The sequence below is a fragment of the Cydia fagiglandana genome, chromosome 9 (assembly GCF_963556715.1).
Source record: "Cydia fagiglandana chromosome 9, ilCydFagi1.1, whole genome shotgun sequence".
In the NCBI taxonomy this organism is placed as follows: Eukaryota; Metazoa; Arthropoda; class Insecta; order Lepidoptera; family Tortricidae; genus Cydia; species Cydia fagiglandana.
In genome coordinates this window covers 7,125,757-7,143,286 of record NC_085940.1, presented here as the reverse complement: position 1 = coordinate 7,143,286, position 17,530 = coordinate 7,125,757, and the positions used below count along the sequence as shown (strand labels likewise).

The window sequence follows — 17,530 nt, the reverse complement described above, 5'->3', positions numbered from 1 at the left end:
AAGTGTCGTAATGTGCCGTAAAATTTTCAAACATATGATTATTTAATTGTTCATGAGGTAACTCGACAGCTATGTTTATTGATAACAAACATACGTATACGTGGTCCCCAGTACATGTCATCTTGAAACTTAAGTCATTGTCAATAGCGGTGACAGCAAGGATAAATGACAATTTATTGGGCATTATGGTAACATTCCATTTCTAACCGCAGCTGCACTACCGGTACTGAACGCGTCGCTGTCATTGTCAATTTCCATAGTAAAATTGACAGTAGTGCAGCTGTCGTTGGAAATGGAATGTTACCCTTAGCATGTCGAGCACTAGTACGTTTACCTTATATTATTTGTTCAAATGAAATGAAAACATTTATTTTCAGGCAACTATTGGCCCATAGATAAATACCTTAAAACTCAAATGGGTTGACGTTTGACTTATCACGCGTTTGATGTAAAAATATACTTTATGTAATATAATTAAGATCTCATCAACGTGCTCACGCCACCACTGCTAAATAATGTAATTATTTTTAATTATTCTGCAAACGATTGTTATCTTGGCTAGGCCCCCAGATAGGAAAAAAAATATAATATTAAAGAGCTTGTATTATTCTGCAAACTAATATATTTTTACATAAACATAACTACATACATACATAAGTTTATGTACATAGTAAAATACTCCACAACTCGCCCATACTCTGCGAACGATCGAAATGACACCACTTGAATCCAAAAGATCGTAGGTGCCGTAGATTTGTACTGAAATCGAACATTTTAGAATGGATAGGTATATCGCTGTCCATCATTCTGGACGCCTACGCACCTCTAATTGGATTAACGTGATTACGCATAGAACAGTTGAAGAGAATATATGACATCGTATTTTTATCCGACTGCCAAAAGGAAGGAGGGGAAATGTTTATCGAGTATGTGCATATTCGTGTTTTAGCATGGCCCACAGACAAAACATCCTCCAGACTTAGCATAGTCGCGCTACCCCCTCTGCCACGCATAAGGTAGTTTTACTCCATGTTCGAGTCGAAAGTGTGTTTGTGTGACGTCCGTGTCTTTGAACGGGCCAATCACGGCACGGGACTTCATTCACCTCGTCCCGCGCACCCACGCATTTTTGGCATCATCGGTTGCATGAAATAATTGCTCTAAACTCGGTATACAGGAGTCCTAGTCTATAGCATGGCCAAACGAGGTATCGTTTGGATTTACCTAACGTACCAATGGGGTTGGCCGGTCGAAGTATTTAAAATAAAAAAATAATCAAAATAAAAATAAAACTCATTTATTTCAGACCTTGGTCCATACATTTACACCAAAAAACTAACTAACTACAAACTAAATTTAACTTAAAACAAATTTAGAAGATGGCGCCAGCATTAGCTTGCCCTATCAATCCCTAGAAATGTGTAAATTTTTTGTTTATTTAATTGAATTTTTTGCCCTGGATGCCAGCCCTTTAAGCCAAATTTCATGGTAGCATCTAATGGCTCCTCTACACGATGGTCCAGCGCCGGCCACTCCAAGGGACACGGCCATGTGGTAGAATGAGACAGCAATATCACTTGCTCCCTCTAACGCATAAACGCGTCCCTAGGAGTGGCCAGCGTTGGCCCATCGTGTAGAGGAGCCTTAAGCCAAACGTAAGTTACTCCAACACTAATCTACGTGACGTCACCTTGCGTGACATCAAGCTAACCATCTTTGTAGGAGGTAACGCACATAGTAGGAGTGTTCAGAGGCCTACCACGAACACCGTAGTTCGCAAATTGCGGGCATCTTTCTCTATCACTCTGATTACACCGTAATTAGAGTAAAAGAGAAAGGTACCCGCGATTTGCGAACTTAGGTGTTCGCGGTAGGCCTCCTGTCACCACTATCCACCGTTACACCCATTATCTTTAAACATAAGGTTTATAATCGCGTGTGCGCTACGTACTATCACTTATCATTGCATGCGATTATGATATCTATCGTAGGCAACTTTAAGTGTGATGTTCGCGTGCACGTTTTTGTAGATGGTGGGAAAGTGAAGGCGTGTTGATGGTGGGTGATTCTGGCCGTTTACTTTGTCCGAGTTAGATAAGGCTCGGTGTCATTTGTATAAAGTAAATACATGAAGCACATTAAGTTACATGCTCCCCGCTGAGCAGAACTTCGTCATTTCTGGACCGATTTGAAATTATCCGATTGGATTTCCTATTTTTTTTTTGATCAATTGATCATATAGAAAAAGCAATTATTCGGAACGTTTCTACATAAATTTAAAACGTCGTTTTAAAGTAGGTCTGTACCTACTTCCAGGGGCCTATTTCACCACGATGACAATTACCACCTGACATACAATAAGTCTACTTAAAATAAAATAGTCAATTTTCCAAGTAACCTAATGAGTAATGTAGCAACAAGGTTTGAATTACTAATTATTTTAAGAGCCCTTCAACGTGCACACTAGCGCCACAGCTAAATAATCGTAATTATTTATATTTAACGAAAGTTATTGAAAAAAGGGGGCCGCTACGGGGGGACTGTATTGTGTATTTAAGTAACTATTAAATACATCAAACTAGTTTTTATGTTGCTGGTTTCGTCAATTTAATAACTCAAAACAAAAACGGCTGTTTTAAATAAATAATAATATAATAAATTCATTTATTTCAGATACATGATCTATAATTACACAATTAACAATTAATTAATTAATTAACACATAAAACAGTGTTAATTAATTAATTGTTAATTGTGTAATTATGGATGCCATAGATTGACGAATCCATCAACATAAAAACTAGTTTGATGTATTCAAAAGCTACTTATATACACAATACAGTCCGTAGCGGCCCCCTTTTTTCAATATCTTTCGTTGAATTTAAATAATTACGATTATTTAGCTGTGGCGCTAGTGTGCACGTTGAAGGGCTCGAAAAAAATATCTCTTCAGTTTTACGAGTGTTTCCTACGTTCTCTATAGTTAATCTATTTTTTCCGGCCGGCAACCCTACACTACATCTACATCTAAATTGATAATCGATTTGTGCATAAGAAACTAGAATCGATCGAATGCCCATTGAAAAAAACAAGTACCTATAATCGGTAACCGCAGCTGAGCGAAATGCATCGCTCATTGGTCTGCGGCTCATTTACAGCAATAATGTCGGTGTAATGAGATCGCCGACAAACGACCAGTGATTAGGTGTTTAGTAGAATGCGATCAAACTGTTATGAGGGATAATCGTAGCACGAGTACTGTGTACCATAGTCTAATAAAACATGGTATTCTCTTCCCAGAGTGACACAAGCCTACGTCACAATAACATGGCCGCTATATATAGCGCTATCGCATGATGACGTAGGCTTGTGTCAGTCACGTGACCACGAAAAGACTGGAAGAGAGTACCAGGCGGAGTATATTATTATACCATGCTGTGTACTGAGGGTCTACCGCGAAAATCGAAATTCGCAAATTGCGCGAATTTTTGTCTTTTACTCCAATGAAAACATAATTAGAGTGACAGAGATAGATGCCCGCAATTTGCGAACTTCGATTTTCGCAGTTGTGGCCCTGAATGGGCGAATTGTTTCAGCCTTAGACTAAGAAAAGTCTGCAGCGATTTTAATAGCCCACGCAGTGCAAGTGTTATTTATACGTCATAATTTCATAGATGTTTGACGTTTAGAGTACCACTTGAACTGTCAAAATCTCTGCAGACTTTTCTTGGTCTTCTCTATCTATTTTTATTTTCTCTGAATTGTGCGTATTGTAACTGTCCGAGTTTTTCTTTCGGTAATTTTTCATAATAATAAACAAGAAATCAGTATTAAAAACGCCTTAATACTTAGACTTAGGTGGGTAGTATCAAAATTACAAAGACAGTTAAGTTATTCTAAAAATACCCCTCATTTCAAAACATTAACTTCCAACCGACTTTACGATAGTTAAATAATTGTATTTTTGATTTACCGTCTTATTTGCAAACTATTCTGTTTATTTTAACGTTAAATATAACAAGTAAGTGAACTTCAACATTGACAAATGGACAGAAATGCATTTGGTAAAAAAACTGTAAGTACCACTAACATTTTAAGACATAAAACAACCTAGGCATACTAAAGGCCTCTAATACGTTTACTATATAATATTCCTGTAGGTTTTAACAGATAATCTTATTCCTTTAAAGTGCTTTAAACGAGCAATTCTTGTATATTTATTTATATATTTCGGGGATCTCGGAAACTGCTCTAACGACTTCTATGAAATTTGCTATATGGAGGTTTTCGGGAGCGAAAAATCGATCTAGCTAGGTGTTATCTCTGGGAAAACGCGCTTTTATGAGCTTTTATGCGTTTTCCGAGCAAAGCTGGGTCTCCCAGATATTAGAAACTAAATCGGGGTATTTAGTTCATCCTTAGCATCAATAATTGCTGAAAAATTCATTAGTTTCCTGGCTGGCAATGGACACAGTGGGCGAGAAATTCATACTTTTGTGTTATGATATAAATTTAATGAATTTATTTCATTCTTTTATTATGTAATATTAGCATTAACAGATAAACCTTGCATGCTGACACTAAGATTTCATTGATATTGACTTCTTAACTTATCTTATCTTAACAAAAAAATTATAGGTAATACTTAACAATAAAAACTTTATAAATTATAAAAACTTTAACAAAACACGTTGAGTAAGGCTTCGCAACCAACTATAACACGATATATTTCAATAATTTCCAATCATATATCGTATTGTTGAATCTAAAACCCAGACAGTAAAATATAGCACTAAATAAAAACTTTTCACGAAAAAAAGAAAACCGACTTCAAAAAGGATGAAATAAAATATTATATTATAAAGCGGTGGTGGCCGAGTGGATATGACGCCCGACTTTCAATCTGGAGGTCGCGGGTTGAAATCCTGGCTCGTACCAATGAGTTTTTCGGAACTTATGTACGAAATATCATTTGATATTTACCACTAGCTTTTCGGTGAAGGAAAACATCGTGAGGAAACCTGCATACATCTGCGAAGAAATTCAAAGGTGTATGTGAAGTCCCCAATCCGCATTGGGCTAGCGTGGGGACTATAGCCCAAAACCCTCTCGCGCATGAGAGGAGGCCTGTGCTCAGCAGTGGGACGTATATAGGCTGAAATGATGATGATGATGATGAAAATATTATCATTTTTTAAGTCTATGCGTTACCAACTGATATGTGTGAAGTCGGTGCCAAGCGAAGTAGTAACAATAACGGTGAAAAATAATCCTCCTATGAAATTGAAGTCGGTTAAAAACTGGCATGTGTTTTCAGAGTGGATTGCAACGGCCTCGCGTTGATCGTTTCGTGGCGCCGCGCGAGTCCTTCGATGAGCTGCGCCGGCGGCAGCACGTCTTCGCCCGCAAGCAACATTCTGAAAGCATTTGGGTAAGCACTTTTGCCCGTCATTAACATTCGTGGAAATACGCCAGCCCGTAATATATATCCTCCTACAAATTCGTGTCATCATCAATAATGGATGCTGTTTAGCAAAAATGTGTCAACCCACAATCCCGCCATGGTAAATGAAATGAGGTATAACAGCTTGCAACTCCATGCGAGCTCAGATTTAAGCACCATCGCTGTCATTGACCTTTTTCCAGGTAGTGTCAAATCTAAAAGGTTTTAATCCAAAATATTTTAAATTTTATCAAAGTAAGTAGGTACTAATAAGATAAACTACGTGTTTTTTCTTTTTAGCATGGCAAATACGTGAAACAGAAACAGTACGCGAGCCACATCGACAAAGCCTTCGGGCTAGAAGCACCAGCACCTTCACAGCCAGAGCAAACCTGGCCCTGCGTGCCGCGCACCCGCACATTTCTATCTTCAGCTGATAACGTCCTGGATCTACCAACTTACAGCTCCGCTGTATGTAAGTATATCATCATTATTAACAAACTAAACCGATCACTATATCAAAATAAAAACAGGTCAAAATCTATGAAGCCGTTGGACTAACAAGTATGAATAAGTCAAATCAACCTGAACCTGAGCAAACCTTCTATAGGCCTGCGAGCCGCTTACGCACCGATTTCGGACTTGGCTCCGCAGTTTGTGTGTATACCTTTATCCCATCAGTTCATAAAAGTAAAGCTTAGTTTTTCGATTTCAAATTTTTTATATTATGTTACTCCAGGATATAAAAAAAATCTGATTCTTCCTTGAGGTCTAAGAATTTCCATGCGATAAAGGATCAGATTTCTCTGCAGCTGATTACAACTGGCAGATGCTGTATGTTTATTGTACAATTCGTGTTTTATATAGGCCAATAGATAATCCATTGTAACTGCACTCGTCAATGTATATCTTCTTCTTTGGCGTGGTCGTCATATCAGGGCCGGAGGCAAGCTTCACAATCCGTCGCCATTCTTCCCCTACTGTAGGTCTTCTTGTACATTCATGGAGTGGTCCATTGAGTGCATTTTTGACTGGGTCTGACCAACGCATTAGTGAATGCTATATATGAAGTATTTCACAAATCATTATAAATATAGAACTTACTCGTATTCAGTTCCAGAACTCCTCGACTGGAGCAACGACAACATCCTGGTGGCAGCACTGGGCAACAAATACTACAAGTGGAGCTGGCATTCACAGAGCCCTATAGGCAAAGGCTTCACCCTTTTTAGCACCGCATGCTGCAGGTTTGACCCTACAGGGGAAAGGCTAGCAGTAAGTACCAAATAATGGACTACTATCTGCAAAGACGACTTATTTCAGTTTACACGCTAATTCACTACACTCTTATGACATTGAATAATTATCAATAAAATAAATTTTCAACAGTGTGTCACTACAGAATAATATTTTTTTGATACTTTTAAAAACTATATACTCGTTGGTTGCCAAGAAAAACTCTATGATGCAACTGGGAAAGTGCTAAGACTAGAAATAGTTTTTCCTAAATCTTGGCTTAAAACAAATTACATTCGGAAATACTGAGCTTCCCTGAAATCGAAAAATAAATGAATAATAAACAGAGTTTCATTTTCAGCTAGGAACCGACATGCAGCGCATAGAAGTCCACAACGCGTGGAGCAAGTGGGTAGCCGGTAGTTGGTGCCGCTGCGCCACCAAGCCGCTGCAGCCCTTCTGTCTGGTCACCGCCGTGGACTGGAGCCCCACGGGGAACTCTATCGTCACGTAAGACATGTTGCTATGCACCTGTAAATAGATGGTCGGGAGTTGGTGCCACTGCGCCCATAGGAGTCACGTCCCTCAGACTCATGTCTGAGGGACGTGACTCCTCATGGCGCCTCATGACCACGATCACGAAGAAGAAGAAATAGTAACACTCAAGTACAGCTTCAACCACACCGTGGCTGACCAACCGTCTTAAAATAATAATAATAATAATTTCAGCCTATATACGTCCCACTGCTGGGCACAGGCCTTCTCTAATGCTCGAGAGGCCTTACCAACCAAAAACTGTAACTTACTACCGTTGGAGGCGATGTAATGTTATCGAACCATCATGCTGGTGATCATTGGAACTCTGCAATAAAGTAAACTCATTAGAAAAGTTTCAGGTCATTAGAAAAGTCTAAAGACAAAGTACAGTTGACGATAAAAGCTTGTAAAGTAATATTTTTTTAGTGGCTGTTCTCGAGGAATGATCACCGCTTTCGACCGCGACGCCAGGCTCATCAGCTACCGGCAAGCCACCAACTTCGCCATCTTTCTAGTGCGGGTGTCCCCGGACGCGCGCTACGTGGCCGCGGCCGCCGTCAACAGCTCACAGGTAGGTACTTAGGTAGTGATCAATATGATCAATATCAATGTAGTACAGGCTATTCTTCCGTGACGTGACAGACTGATCGCCTTCGATTCTTTTATTTATTAACTGACTTCCAAATCCCAAAGGAGGAGGTTATCAATTCGGTTGTATGTTTTTTTTTATTTTAATTTTTTTTATTTTTATTTTTTTTTTTTTTTTTTTTATGTTTGTTACTCCATATCTCCGTCATTACTCGACCGATTTTGAAAATTATTTTTTTGATTGTATGTATATGCATACAGATTGGTCCCGTTTTTGTCAAAATCCAGTTCTGATGATGGGATCTATGAGGAATCGACGGAACTCCTCAAATCTTAAAGGCATACATATGGTGATTTTTGTGTTTTTATCAACAAATCAAGCATATACATTCAAAAACGTGACATTTGATGAAGTGGAACTGCTGATGATGATCAGAACGGAACTCTTCGACGACGCATAGTTCGCCTTTGGCGATTTGTCCTCTTCGTTATGTTTGTTAAGCAAGTTAAGTTTTTAAGCCACAATTTTGTCAAGCTTGAGTTCTGATGATGGGATCCATGAGAAATCGAGGGAACTCCTCAAATTTTAAAGGCATGCGTATAGAGATTTTTGTATTTTCATCAGAAAATCAAGCATTTTCATCAAAAACTGTCGCATTTGATGAAGTGGAACTGCTGATGATGATCAGAACGGAACTCTTCAACGACGCATAGTTCACGTTTGGCGATTTGTCCTCTTCGTTATGTTTGTTAAGCAAGTTTAGTTTTTAAGCCACATTTCTGTCAAGCTCGAGTTCTGATGATGGGATCCATAAGGAATCGAGGGAACTCCTCAAATCTTAAAGGCATACGTATAGAATTTTTTGTATTTTCATCATAAAATCAAGCATTTACATTAAAAACTGTCGCATTTGATGAAGTGGAACTGCTGATGATGATCAGAACAGAACTCTTCAACGACGCATAGTACATGTTTGGTGATTTCGAATTTCGATTTTGACCCGGACTCATACCCGGATCCGGTTCGGACCCGGACTCGGACTCGGACTCGGACCCGGACTCGGACCCGGACTCGGACCCGGACTCGGACCCGGACTCGGACCCGGACTCGGACCCGGACCCGGACCCGGACTCGGACCGGGACTCGGACCCGGACTCTCACTCAGAGACCCGGACCTTGACCCGGAAAACCACTATGATACCTAAACTAAATAAACCACTATGATTACCTACCATAAAATGTGGGTATGATGATGCCAAACCCCTCCCGCTCAAACTCCCGTACACCGCACCGCATGCGCCGTTAAGTGGGTTAGGTTAGGTTTGAACTGCGATCCTCACAGAACCGAACAAAAGTGGGTTAGGTTTGGTTAGAACTGCGAGTCTTACAGAAACGAAATGCTACTAGAAAAGTGGGTTTGATTAGGTTCGAACTGCGATCCTCACAGAACCGAACTGCTATCAGAGAAGTGGGTTAGGTTAGGCTAGAACTACGACCCTTACGGAAACGAAATGCTACTAGAAAGTACTGGTTTTACCTCCTTTTCTACATAGTGCACCATCTACCATAATCTTTTACCGGGCCCCATAGAAGTCGGTTTTTTTTTCTTAAAAATTATTTATTTAAACTTTATTGCACAAAATATAAACAACAATGTACAAATGGCGGACTTATCTACAATTGGTGCAGAGGGAGAAATATACCTATTGAGTGAATTAAAAAAATAAGCATGGTGTTCGCTATGCAGATCATGAAATGCCAGCGTTTCATGATCTGCTTAGGAATATCATCCCTTGAGGTTTACACGATATGGCCGTTAGACAGATCATGAAATACCGGCGTTTCGCGATATGCCTAGGAATATCACACCCTACTTATTTGATGTGCCGAAACGTCGCCAGGCAAATCGTCAAACGTTGAGGTTTGAACGATATGGCTGGTAGTCGTTAGTCAGATCATGAAATGGCGGTATTTCATGATATGCCTAGGAATATCTCGATATACCCGATTTTACGATCTGCCGCCGAAATATACATTGTGAGCATAGAAGAAAACGTCTCATGAGAGGGATTCGAGCCTTCCTTCCGCTTTCGAGCTTTCCTTTACTTAAGGTTCCGTCACACAAGCGCTTTTACATATAAAACGCTCACGCCGCGCTCACGCCCCGCCCGGAAAACGCACCTGTGTGACGGAGTCTTTAAACATTGGTTATTTAAGACTGCGAGAATTATATTATCTATTTGAATGATCGTCACTGCAGATATAATTGGAGTTTCATTATTATATGTTCATCAGGTGCTGGTGATGTTGTGGCCGTCTCTGGTAGAATCCAGGGCTATCAGTTCCGACTGGATGGTAAAGGTAATAAAATAATTATTATAGTTTATTGTAAACATCTAGACTTTTTACAAGCTTTTATTTAGTTTCACCGACCGTTGACCGTTGTCTGTAATCAAATCTTGCAAGTTAAATTTGATCCACTTCCCGGTTTCCGATTGTGCTGAAATTTTGCATACATACGTAAGTCGGGTGACAATGTAATATTATGGTGTCATCGAGCTGATCTGATGATGGAGATCGGAGGTGGCCATAGGAAATCTGTGATAAAACAACGAAAGCTAATTATGTTTGGGGTTTTTAGAATTGTCTCGACGAGTATTAGTTGCCTGTGGAAAGAAAAGTACAGTCAGCGATAAAAGCTTGTACCAAAAATTTAATTTTTGCCAAAAACCTATTACATTTCTGTTGTTGTCGGGTACCGTCACAAAACATTTTACAGTACATGTTGTGCTACTTTCCGCACTAGTGCAATATTTAGCACATTACGTAAATTCCCGATATTTTTTACGCTTTTTAAAAAGGTTTTTAATCCATAGTTAATAAATGGTCCCTAAAGTAAATTAAAAAAAGTCTGTTTCTAGTTAATATTTCTTCGGATTTGACTTTTAAAACAATAGCCGCGCCATCTGCTTTAAGCTTTGCGCGTTTAATCTCATTTCCAGACTATAGCCTGGCACCCATGGCGCAGCGCTCTCCTCGGCATCGGCGGAGTCACGGAGACCAAATCCTGGATAGCCCTCTGGGATGCCCCGCGAGCCACCCTGCGCGCTACCACTACCGTCAGCAGTAGCGACTATAGCCTGGACACCATGTTATTCAGCCATCGGACTGGGGAACTGGTACTCAGTCTCTGGAACACAGGTAAATATTAACTGTGGTGTTATAGTTACCTATAACTTAGAACGAAACAAACAGTCCTATCACCTTAACACGTAAGAGAGGAAACGAATAGGTTCGAGTATTGACACCCCTCTCATGGTAATCTCATGCACCATATTTAAAGCGAATATATGTTTTTTTTACAGTATAAAAATAACAAATGTGTTTATATGCCATCCCAAAATTTGCCAACAACGACGTCTTGAGCTTCATCGGCAAACTTCAGTTTGTCCATGATTTCACTCCTTTATAGGGTTTGCAATCCGGATCCGACATGTATGAAATTATCCGGATCTGGATCAGAACTGTATGTATGAGAAGATCCGCGGGATCTTCCCATACATTTCAGATCCGTCGTGCAAACCCTACTCCTTTACAATAGTAAAATCAACAAGCCAAATTAGTGTTAATGAAATGGAAAATATGTCCGACTTTATGTTTAGAAAATGACTGTACGCAACGCACCTCACCATCATTCTCTTGCCCTTGTCCCATTCACTTGGGGACGGCGCAGCATATCTTTCTCTTCCACACCTCTGTCCCCGTCATCTTATCATTCACTTGCGTTCGTTTTACATATATCACCTCTCACATAGTCCATCCATTTCCTCGGTTTTCCTTTACTCGTATTTACTTCCCTCCACATTCATTCGTAATACCTTTCTCGTCACATGACTTTCATCCCTCCGCATCACATTCCCGTACCAAATAAACTACAAATACTATTCATTCGAATCTTAAGTTTCATAGAAACATACATAATGTAATCAATAATGGTGGTTTCGAGCTTCGGTCCAATTTTATTACGAGATAACTATTAAATGTTAATGTCTAAGAGAAAACTTGATGAGACATTAAAATAAATCTATAATACATTTTACCGATTCCATCCTGGCAGACATGGCAGTAACTATCTCGGTGGCGTTTTGAGATTTATATTTACGAGTATAAATTACACCGTTCAGACTAGTGTTGCAGTACGGTCCAATTGCCATCGAAAATTACCATTTGTTTTCAAATTAAACTACAGATTAGGTCCCTACAAATAACATAACCATGGGTCAAATATCTATTTAAAGGCCGGTTTATATCTACAGACATTGAGCGTGCCGTGGCACACAAAATAATATTTTTCTATACAGTGTCTATAACATCAGTTTACTTCAGAGACGCAGTGAAGACCATGTGGTAAAAATCGCTCTTAACTTACCAGAACGCAAGAGAGGTAGCGGCCGCGCGCCATTGACCTGGTGGTCTAACATCGATAAAGACCTTAAGAAAGCCCAATTGCCAAAACCAACAATCCGGGGCCTGGCGCAGAAGTGTGAGGAGACCCGACCCCAGATAACGGGAGCAGGGACGGACAAAGAAGAAAACAGTGTCTATAACGTGTCTATAAATATTTGTATCTATAGTTACACGGCCGCGCACACGCCGACTGAAAACAACATAGAAAAAAATGCACGGCACGTGTCTGACACGCTTACCTAATGTCTAACCGACGATCTTAAAGCGTATTTCTATTTCTTCTCAACCTCCCAAAAACCAAGGTTCATTGTATTTAACTATTGAAAAAAGAAGATACAATGTTAAAGTATACATCTTTTATATTTACATTTTATATTATAGAGCAAATGGGCTACCCTAAAGCGTGCTCTCAGCTGGTGGTGATGAGCGGACCAGACTCGGTGGTGGACCAGTGGGGGGAGGGCAGATACGGCGTAGACCGCGTCAGGACCATGGTCTTCAGCCCTGATGGCACTAAGCTTGGTAAGATTAGTATGAGTTTATATAAGGAATAAGGTAGGTAGGTTACCGTATGCTAATTAATGGATGGATGGCAGAGAGGAGGGTGGAACTTGGAGGCGTAGAAAAAATAGGGAGCTAGAGGAGCTGGTTGTGATGCCTAATATAATTGGCGAGATCAAAGCAACACGACTCCGCTGGCTTGGTCACCTGGAGAGGATGGGAGAGGATCGTGCTGTGAGAAGAGCGTATGTGGGGCACCCGGGCGGAAAACGTCCGTCTGGGCGTCCCAGATACCGCTGGAGTGACGAAGCCCAAAAAGACCTGTCCGCCCTCGGAATACCCAACTGGCGTGAAGTGGCGCAGAATAGGGCAGAATGGCGCTCTCTTGTGTCAGAGGCCAAGATCCTCTTTGGGTCACTGAGCCAGTGATGTAAGTAATTAATGGACAAGATACGGTGATAGATTGTCTTAACTTTATCATAGGTAAAGATGCCTGTCACGGACAGCTAAACTGTGGAAACAACTGTCGCCCGCGGTATTTTCGGACAGATACGACCTTGTAACCTTCAACAGTACCTTCGACCGTACTCCAATCTTAAATGCCAGTAACGAACTTGCAACCCCTCTGGTCTTACGGTAATTGCTTACCCCCAAGCAATTCGTCTGCTCGTTTGCCTCATATCTATATCATAAAACATAAGTATAATATAAATCATAATATTTAATAACGTATATTAATTGAAAATTCATATTTGTGTACTGTATCCACCTTCCAAATATTTTGTAGGATTGTAATTTGTTCTAGATGGTAAGTACAGTCACCGCACGGAGTTGTAATGCCATTTAGGGTTCTTGCTAAATTGGAAATTCTATAGTGTAAGTATTGAACAACCAATTTAGCTAGGACCCTAAATGGCGCAGCAACCATTGGGTTAAAACTATTTCTTTGATTATGAAGGATTATTTTCTTTGCAGCGACAGCCACAGCAGACGAAGACCTAATAATCTGGAATTTCCTGCCTCCAGACAACAAACCAAGCAGAAAGACGAAACGGAGAAGATTCTCCGCCATCCCCACATACATCGACCAGAGCTTACATGGCTTCTCCGTTCGATGATATTTAGTTTACAGTGTAATAGATTAGATTAGATATATTTATTTCTTAAAGAAAAAGACACAGTATTTTACAAAAAAGGATAAACTATTTTTCACCTAAAGAGCGTCAACATAGTCATAGTCATTCTAGATAATTTTTAACCCTCAGGAACTTCTCTATAGTAAACGGTTTGTATCAATTTAATTTCATATTTCAGGGAATTTCTTCTAAGTACCTAAATATGAAAGTGTAACAATTAAATATTAATTTCAGTAACGATCAATAAGAGCATTGAAAAGAACATAACAGCAATATACAATACAACATACTTGTACATACTTATATTTTAATTGGCAGGGTTTAGTCTGGGACAAAAATTTCTACTAAAATATTAATTTTTGACTGTATCTATGATATATTATTAATTCTACGCATGTCTCATTATTATATTCTTTGATAGAATTTTTGAAAATGTAATTATGTTAATTAAATATGATTTTATCTTTGTTGATGATAATGAAATACACTTTATGAAAATATATGTACCTATAGTTTTCAATTTAATATTTATTAGGTATATTCTATGATGTGTTTTGGCATGCATGGGTATCCCAGAAAGTAAATCACAGAAAAGATACTTTGACGGTATTTGGGTAAATACTGAGAGACTTTTCACTATGGAAACAATTTGAAAATAGAAAATGCTATAGAAAATATCTAGATTCAATTTCACACAACGACACAGTATTTTTTTCGCAAGGACTTAGAATAAAAGTTCCGTTTCGTCAGAGTTGGATTCCGTAAGACCTACATACCTTACATGGAATGTGCAAAGAATGACGAGACGGCGAAAACAATTAAAATTCTTGAAATGTTATATTATAAAAATATTTTACACCCCATTTTTAATATCAGTGCAGGGTGTAAAATAGTATTCTGTCGCACAAAACTGTTGTGAACTAAGTACCTAACTCTGGACGTGTCCGCGACGATTGGCTAAACTTCATCAATGGATTGACAACTAATCGATTAGTGTTACATAATTATATGCTTATATTAGCATATATTCATGTTATTCCAGCCAGCTTAGCGAATGACCTTTATGGTATAAACATGCGCACGTCTGGTCAAACCGTCACGCATACGCATTCAGCTCCCGCGGTCAGTGCGCAGATATTTCATGCGCGCGTTGACAACGCGCACAATGCGCACGAGCAGATTTACCGACCGATTCAGCGTGTGAACGCGGGATTTATGAGGCGAAGAAGAGTCTATAATCTATGGTGTGAAGCTAGTCCTGTCTAGTTGAAGTCCGAACCTGCTCTGGGAGGGTTCAAAAGAAATTATTTGGAAGATAAACAATACAAGAACAGGTGGGTGTGGTTTTAGCATTGAAAGAAGTTTACAACCATGTTTCACGCGTGAAAATGCAATGCAAACAGTCGCAAACAGTGTTTATAGTTTTTGTATCCTTGAAAATGACATACGGAAATGCAAGCACAAAAAACGTAAGATGATAAAATATGACTAAATTATTTTTTATATACATACGTATATTTTTGGCCAGATGTAAAGGTAACATGTAGGTAAATTAACATGTAAATGTCCACAAAATCTGAATTGCAGATATCAAACGATACTTTCTGATTTCCTAAAGATTTTGTGAATAAAGTATCCTGCCAAAGCCATTCCTCAGATGCGCTCGATAAGCCCTCATTGAGTCGTTGCAGCCGCGCTGGTTCAATCTAATTTATTCGCTCATTGTGAAGCTTACGACGTAGGGATGTGACAAAGAATGAGGTACATGCTTACCTCAAGTCCATCATGGCGTGCGAAGACAAGATATCCAATACAAAACAAATACTCTTTATTGCACACCTCATTACAGAAACCAATACAGGAAGTAAATTTATGTCATGTCAGTAGGTGTTTCATATTCAATATAAGAATTCTAGCACAGAAAAAACAATAACATACAAATAAAAATAAAATAAAATAAGATACATTGTTCTAGCGGCATATTGCGTGCTGCAATTTTATTATCTTCTAACGAAAATAAATTACAACAAACTATAAATCGCCCATAATTCCGTTACTACAGTAAGGGACTACGTTATATAGAAAAAATAATTGACAGATGATTTCAGCACATTTGAGGTAAATGCAATCTAAGATTGAGGTACAAATAAATATGCCTAAACAGCTTTATTCGGCTCTCAATAATATTTACAGTGGCCGCGGTAAGTATTTAACACGTGGTTCTATAGCTATTTATTGGCAAGAGTTATGTTACGAGAGTTATGTGAATTGACTGCCTTCGATAAAGTCGGGCGTGTAAGTAATATACTTATTATAGACGTATAATAATTTTATCACCTAATTCATACATAGATGCAGCGTGGTATCTTAGATGATGGGTTCTTAATTCTAATAAATACCTGCTGGCTTTAGTAAAATGGACCTAAAATTTATTCGGGCTAGCTATAAAAAGACGGCAAAATCAAAAAACCGGCCAAGTGCGTGTCAGTCCACGCATAATGGTTGTACCTTCATACAATCCAAAAAGCAATACATAGATACAAAATGGCAGTTACGTCGTTTAACTAAAGAAGAGAAATAGGTATATTGAAAAAATAAGCATCCTTAACACCACCAAATATACTACGCAAACAAATATAAGAAAACCACTACCAAACTCTAGAGTCAGACCAAGCTGAATCGGCAGAGGTTTTGATAGCACAGACTGTGCAAGTGTTATTTTAACCGTATAAGTACTAACGTTTTTATGACGTTTAAAATAACACTTGCACAGTCTGCTGGAGATGTTAATGATCTGGCGCCCGGGGGAGTAGAGCTAGACTAAGATCATTCTGCAGCGATTTTGATAGCACAGACTGTGCGTGTGCAACTGTTATTATTATTTTAAACGTCAAACTTCTATGAAATTATGATGTTAAAATAACACTTGCACAATGCACAGTCTATGCTAAACTAAATCGTTGCAGAGTTATCTTGGTCTAACTCGATAGATGTTTGCATCGTGTGTTGCTTGTTGACTTAATAAATTTCTTGTAGCTCTGTACGTTATCCCTTAACGATATATAATTGCTGTCCATAAAAGCATACATAACTATGCTAATATGAGATGTAAATATCAAACTAAGGTTTATAAACTATTACAATAGGCGAATGCTGAGCCATGCATCGCAGGATTCTTGATTATTTTTTGTGTCTTTTTTGCATGTTTGAATAGACGATGCATAATTATTTAATAAATTTACTAGGGTTACGTGCGAAATGTGCACACTGCACTGTTCCAAAACACAGTGCTTTTCAAACTTTGCTTATAACAACTGCGAGACGTAAAGATTAAATAGTATGAAGAGTTCAGTTCGGAAGGTGTTGGCTCGTTGGGTGGATGACATCCGAAAAATCGCGGGACTTTAGACTTACCGACCGGGATATGAATCGTAATTACCTTTTGTGTTGTTACACAACAGATAATCACGGTTCATATCCTGGTCGATATAAGTCTAATGAAACTGGCCGTGAATCATTCAAAACTGTCGAGGGACATTTATGGATGAGACTAGCCCAGGACCGGGATAAGTGGCGTACCTACACGAAGAGAGATTTATGCTCAGAAGTGGGCAACTGGAG

General features: G+C 39.0%; 1 protein-coding gene across 1 annotated transcript; it reads left to right on the top strand.

Annotated features, from left to right (window-relative positions):
• The first annotated feature begins 3,940 nt into the window (after nucleotides 1-3,940).
• On the top strand, nucleotides 3,941-14,405 carry LOC134667618 (protein cortex-like). Its single transcript, XM_063525047.1, has 10 exons — nucleotides 3,941-4,075; nucleotides 5,318-5,431; nucleotides 5,744-5,918; nucleotides 6,558-6,718; nucleotides 7,041-7,189; nucleotides 7,643-7,787; nucleotides 10,101-10,166; nucleotides 10,808-11,006; nucleotides 12,654-12,794; nucleotides 13,749-14,405. Exons 1-10 carry the CDS (start codon nucleotides 4,046-4,048, stop codon nucleotides 13,889-13,891), a joined length of 1,323 nt encoding a protein of 440 aa, XP_063381117.1. The 5' UTR covers nucleotides 3,941-4,045; the 3' UTR covers nucleotides 13,892-14,405.
• The last annotated feature ends 3,125 nt before the right edge of the window (nucleotides 14,406-17,530 follow it).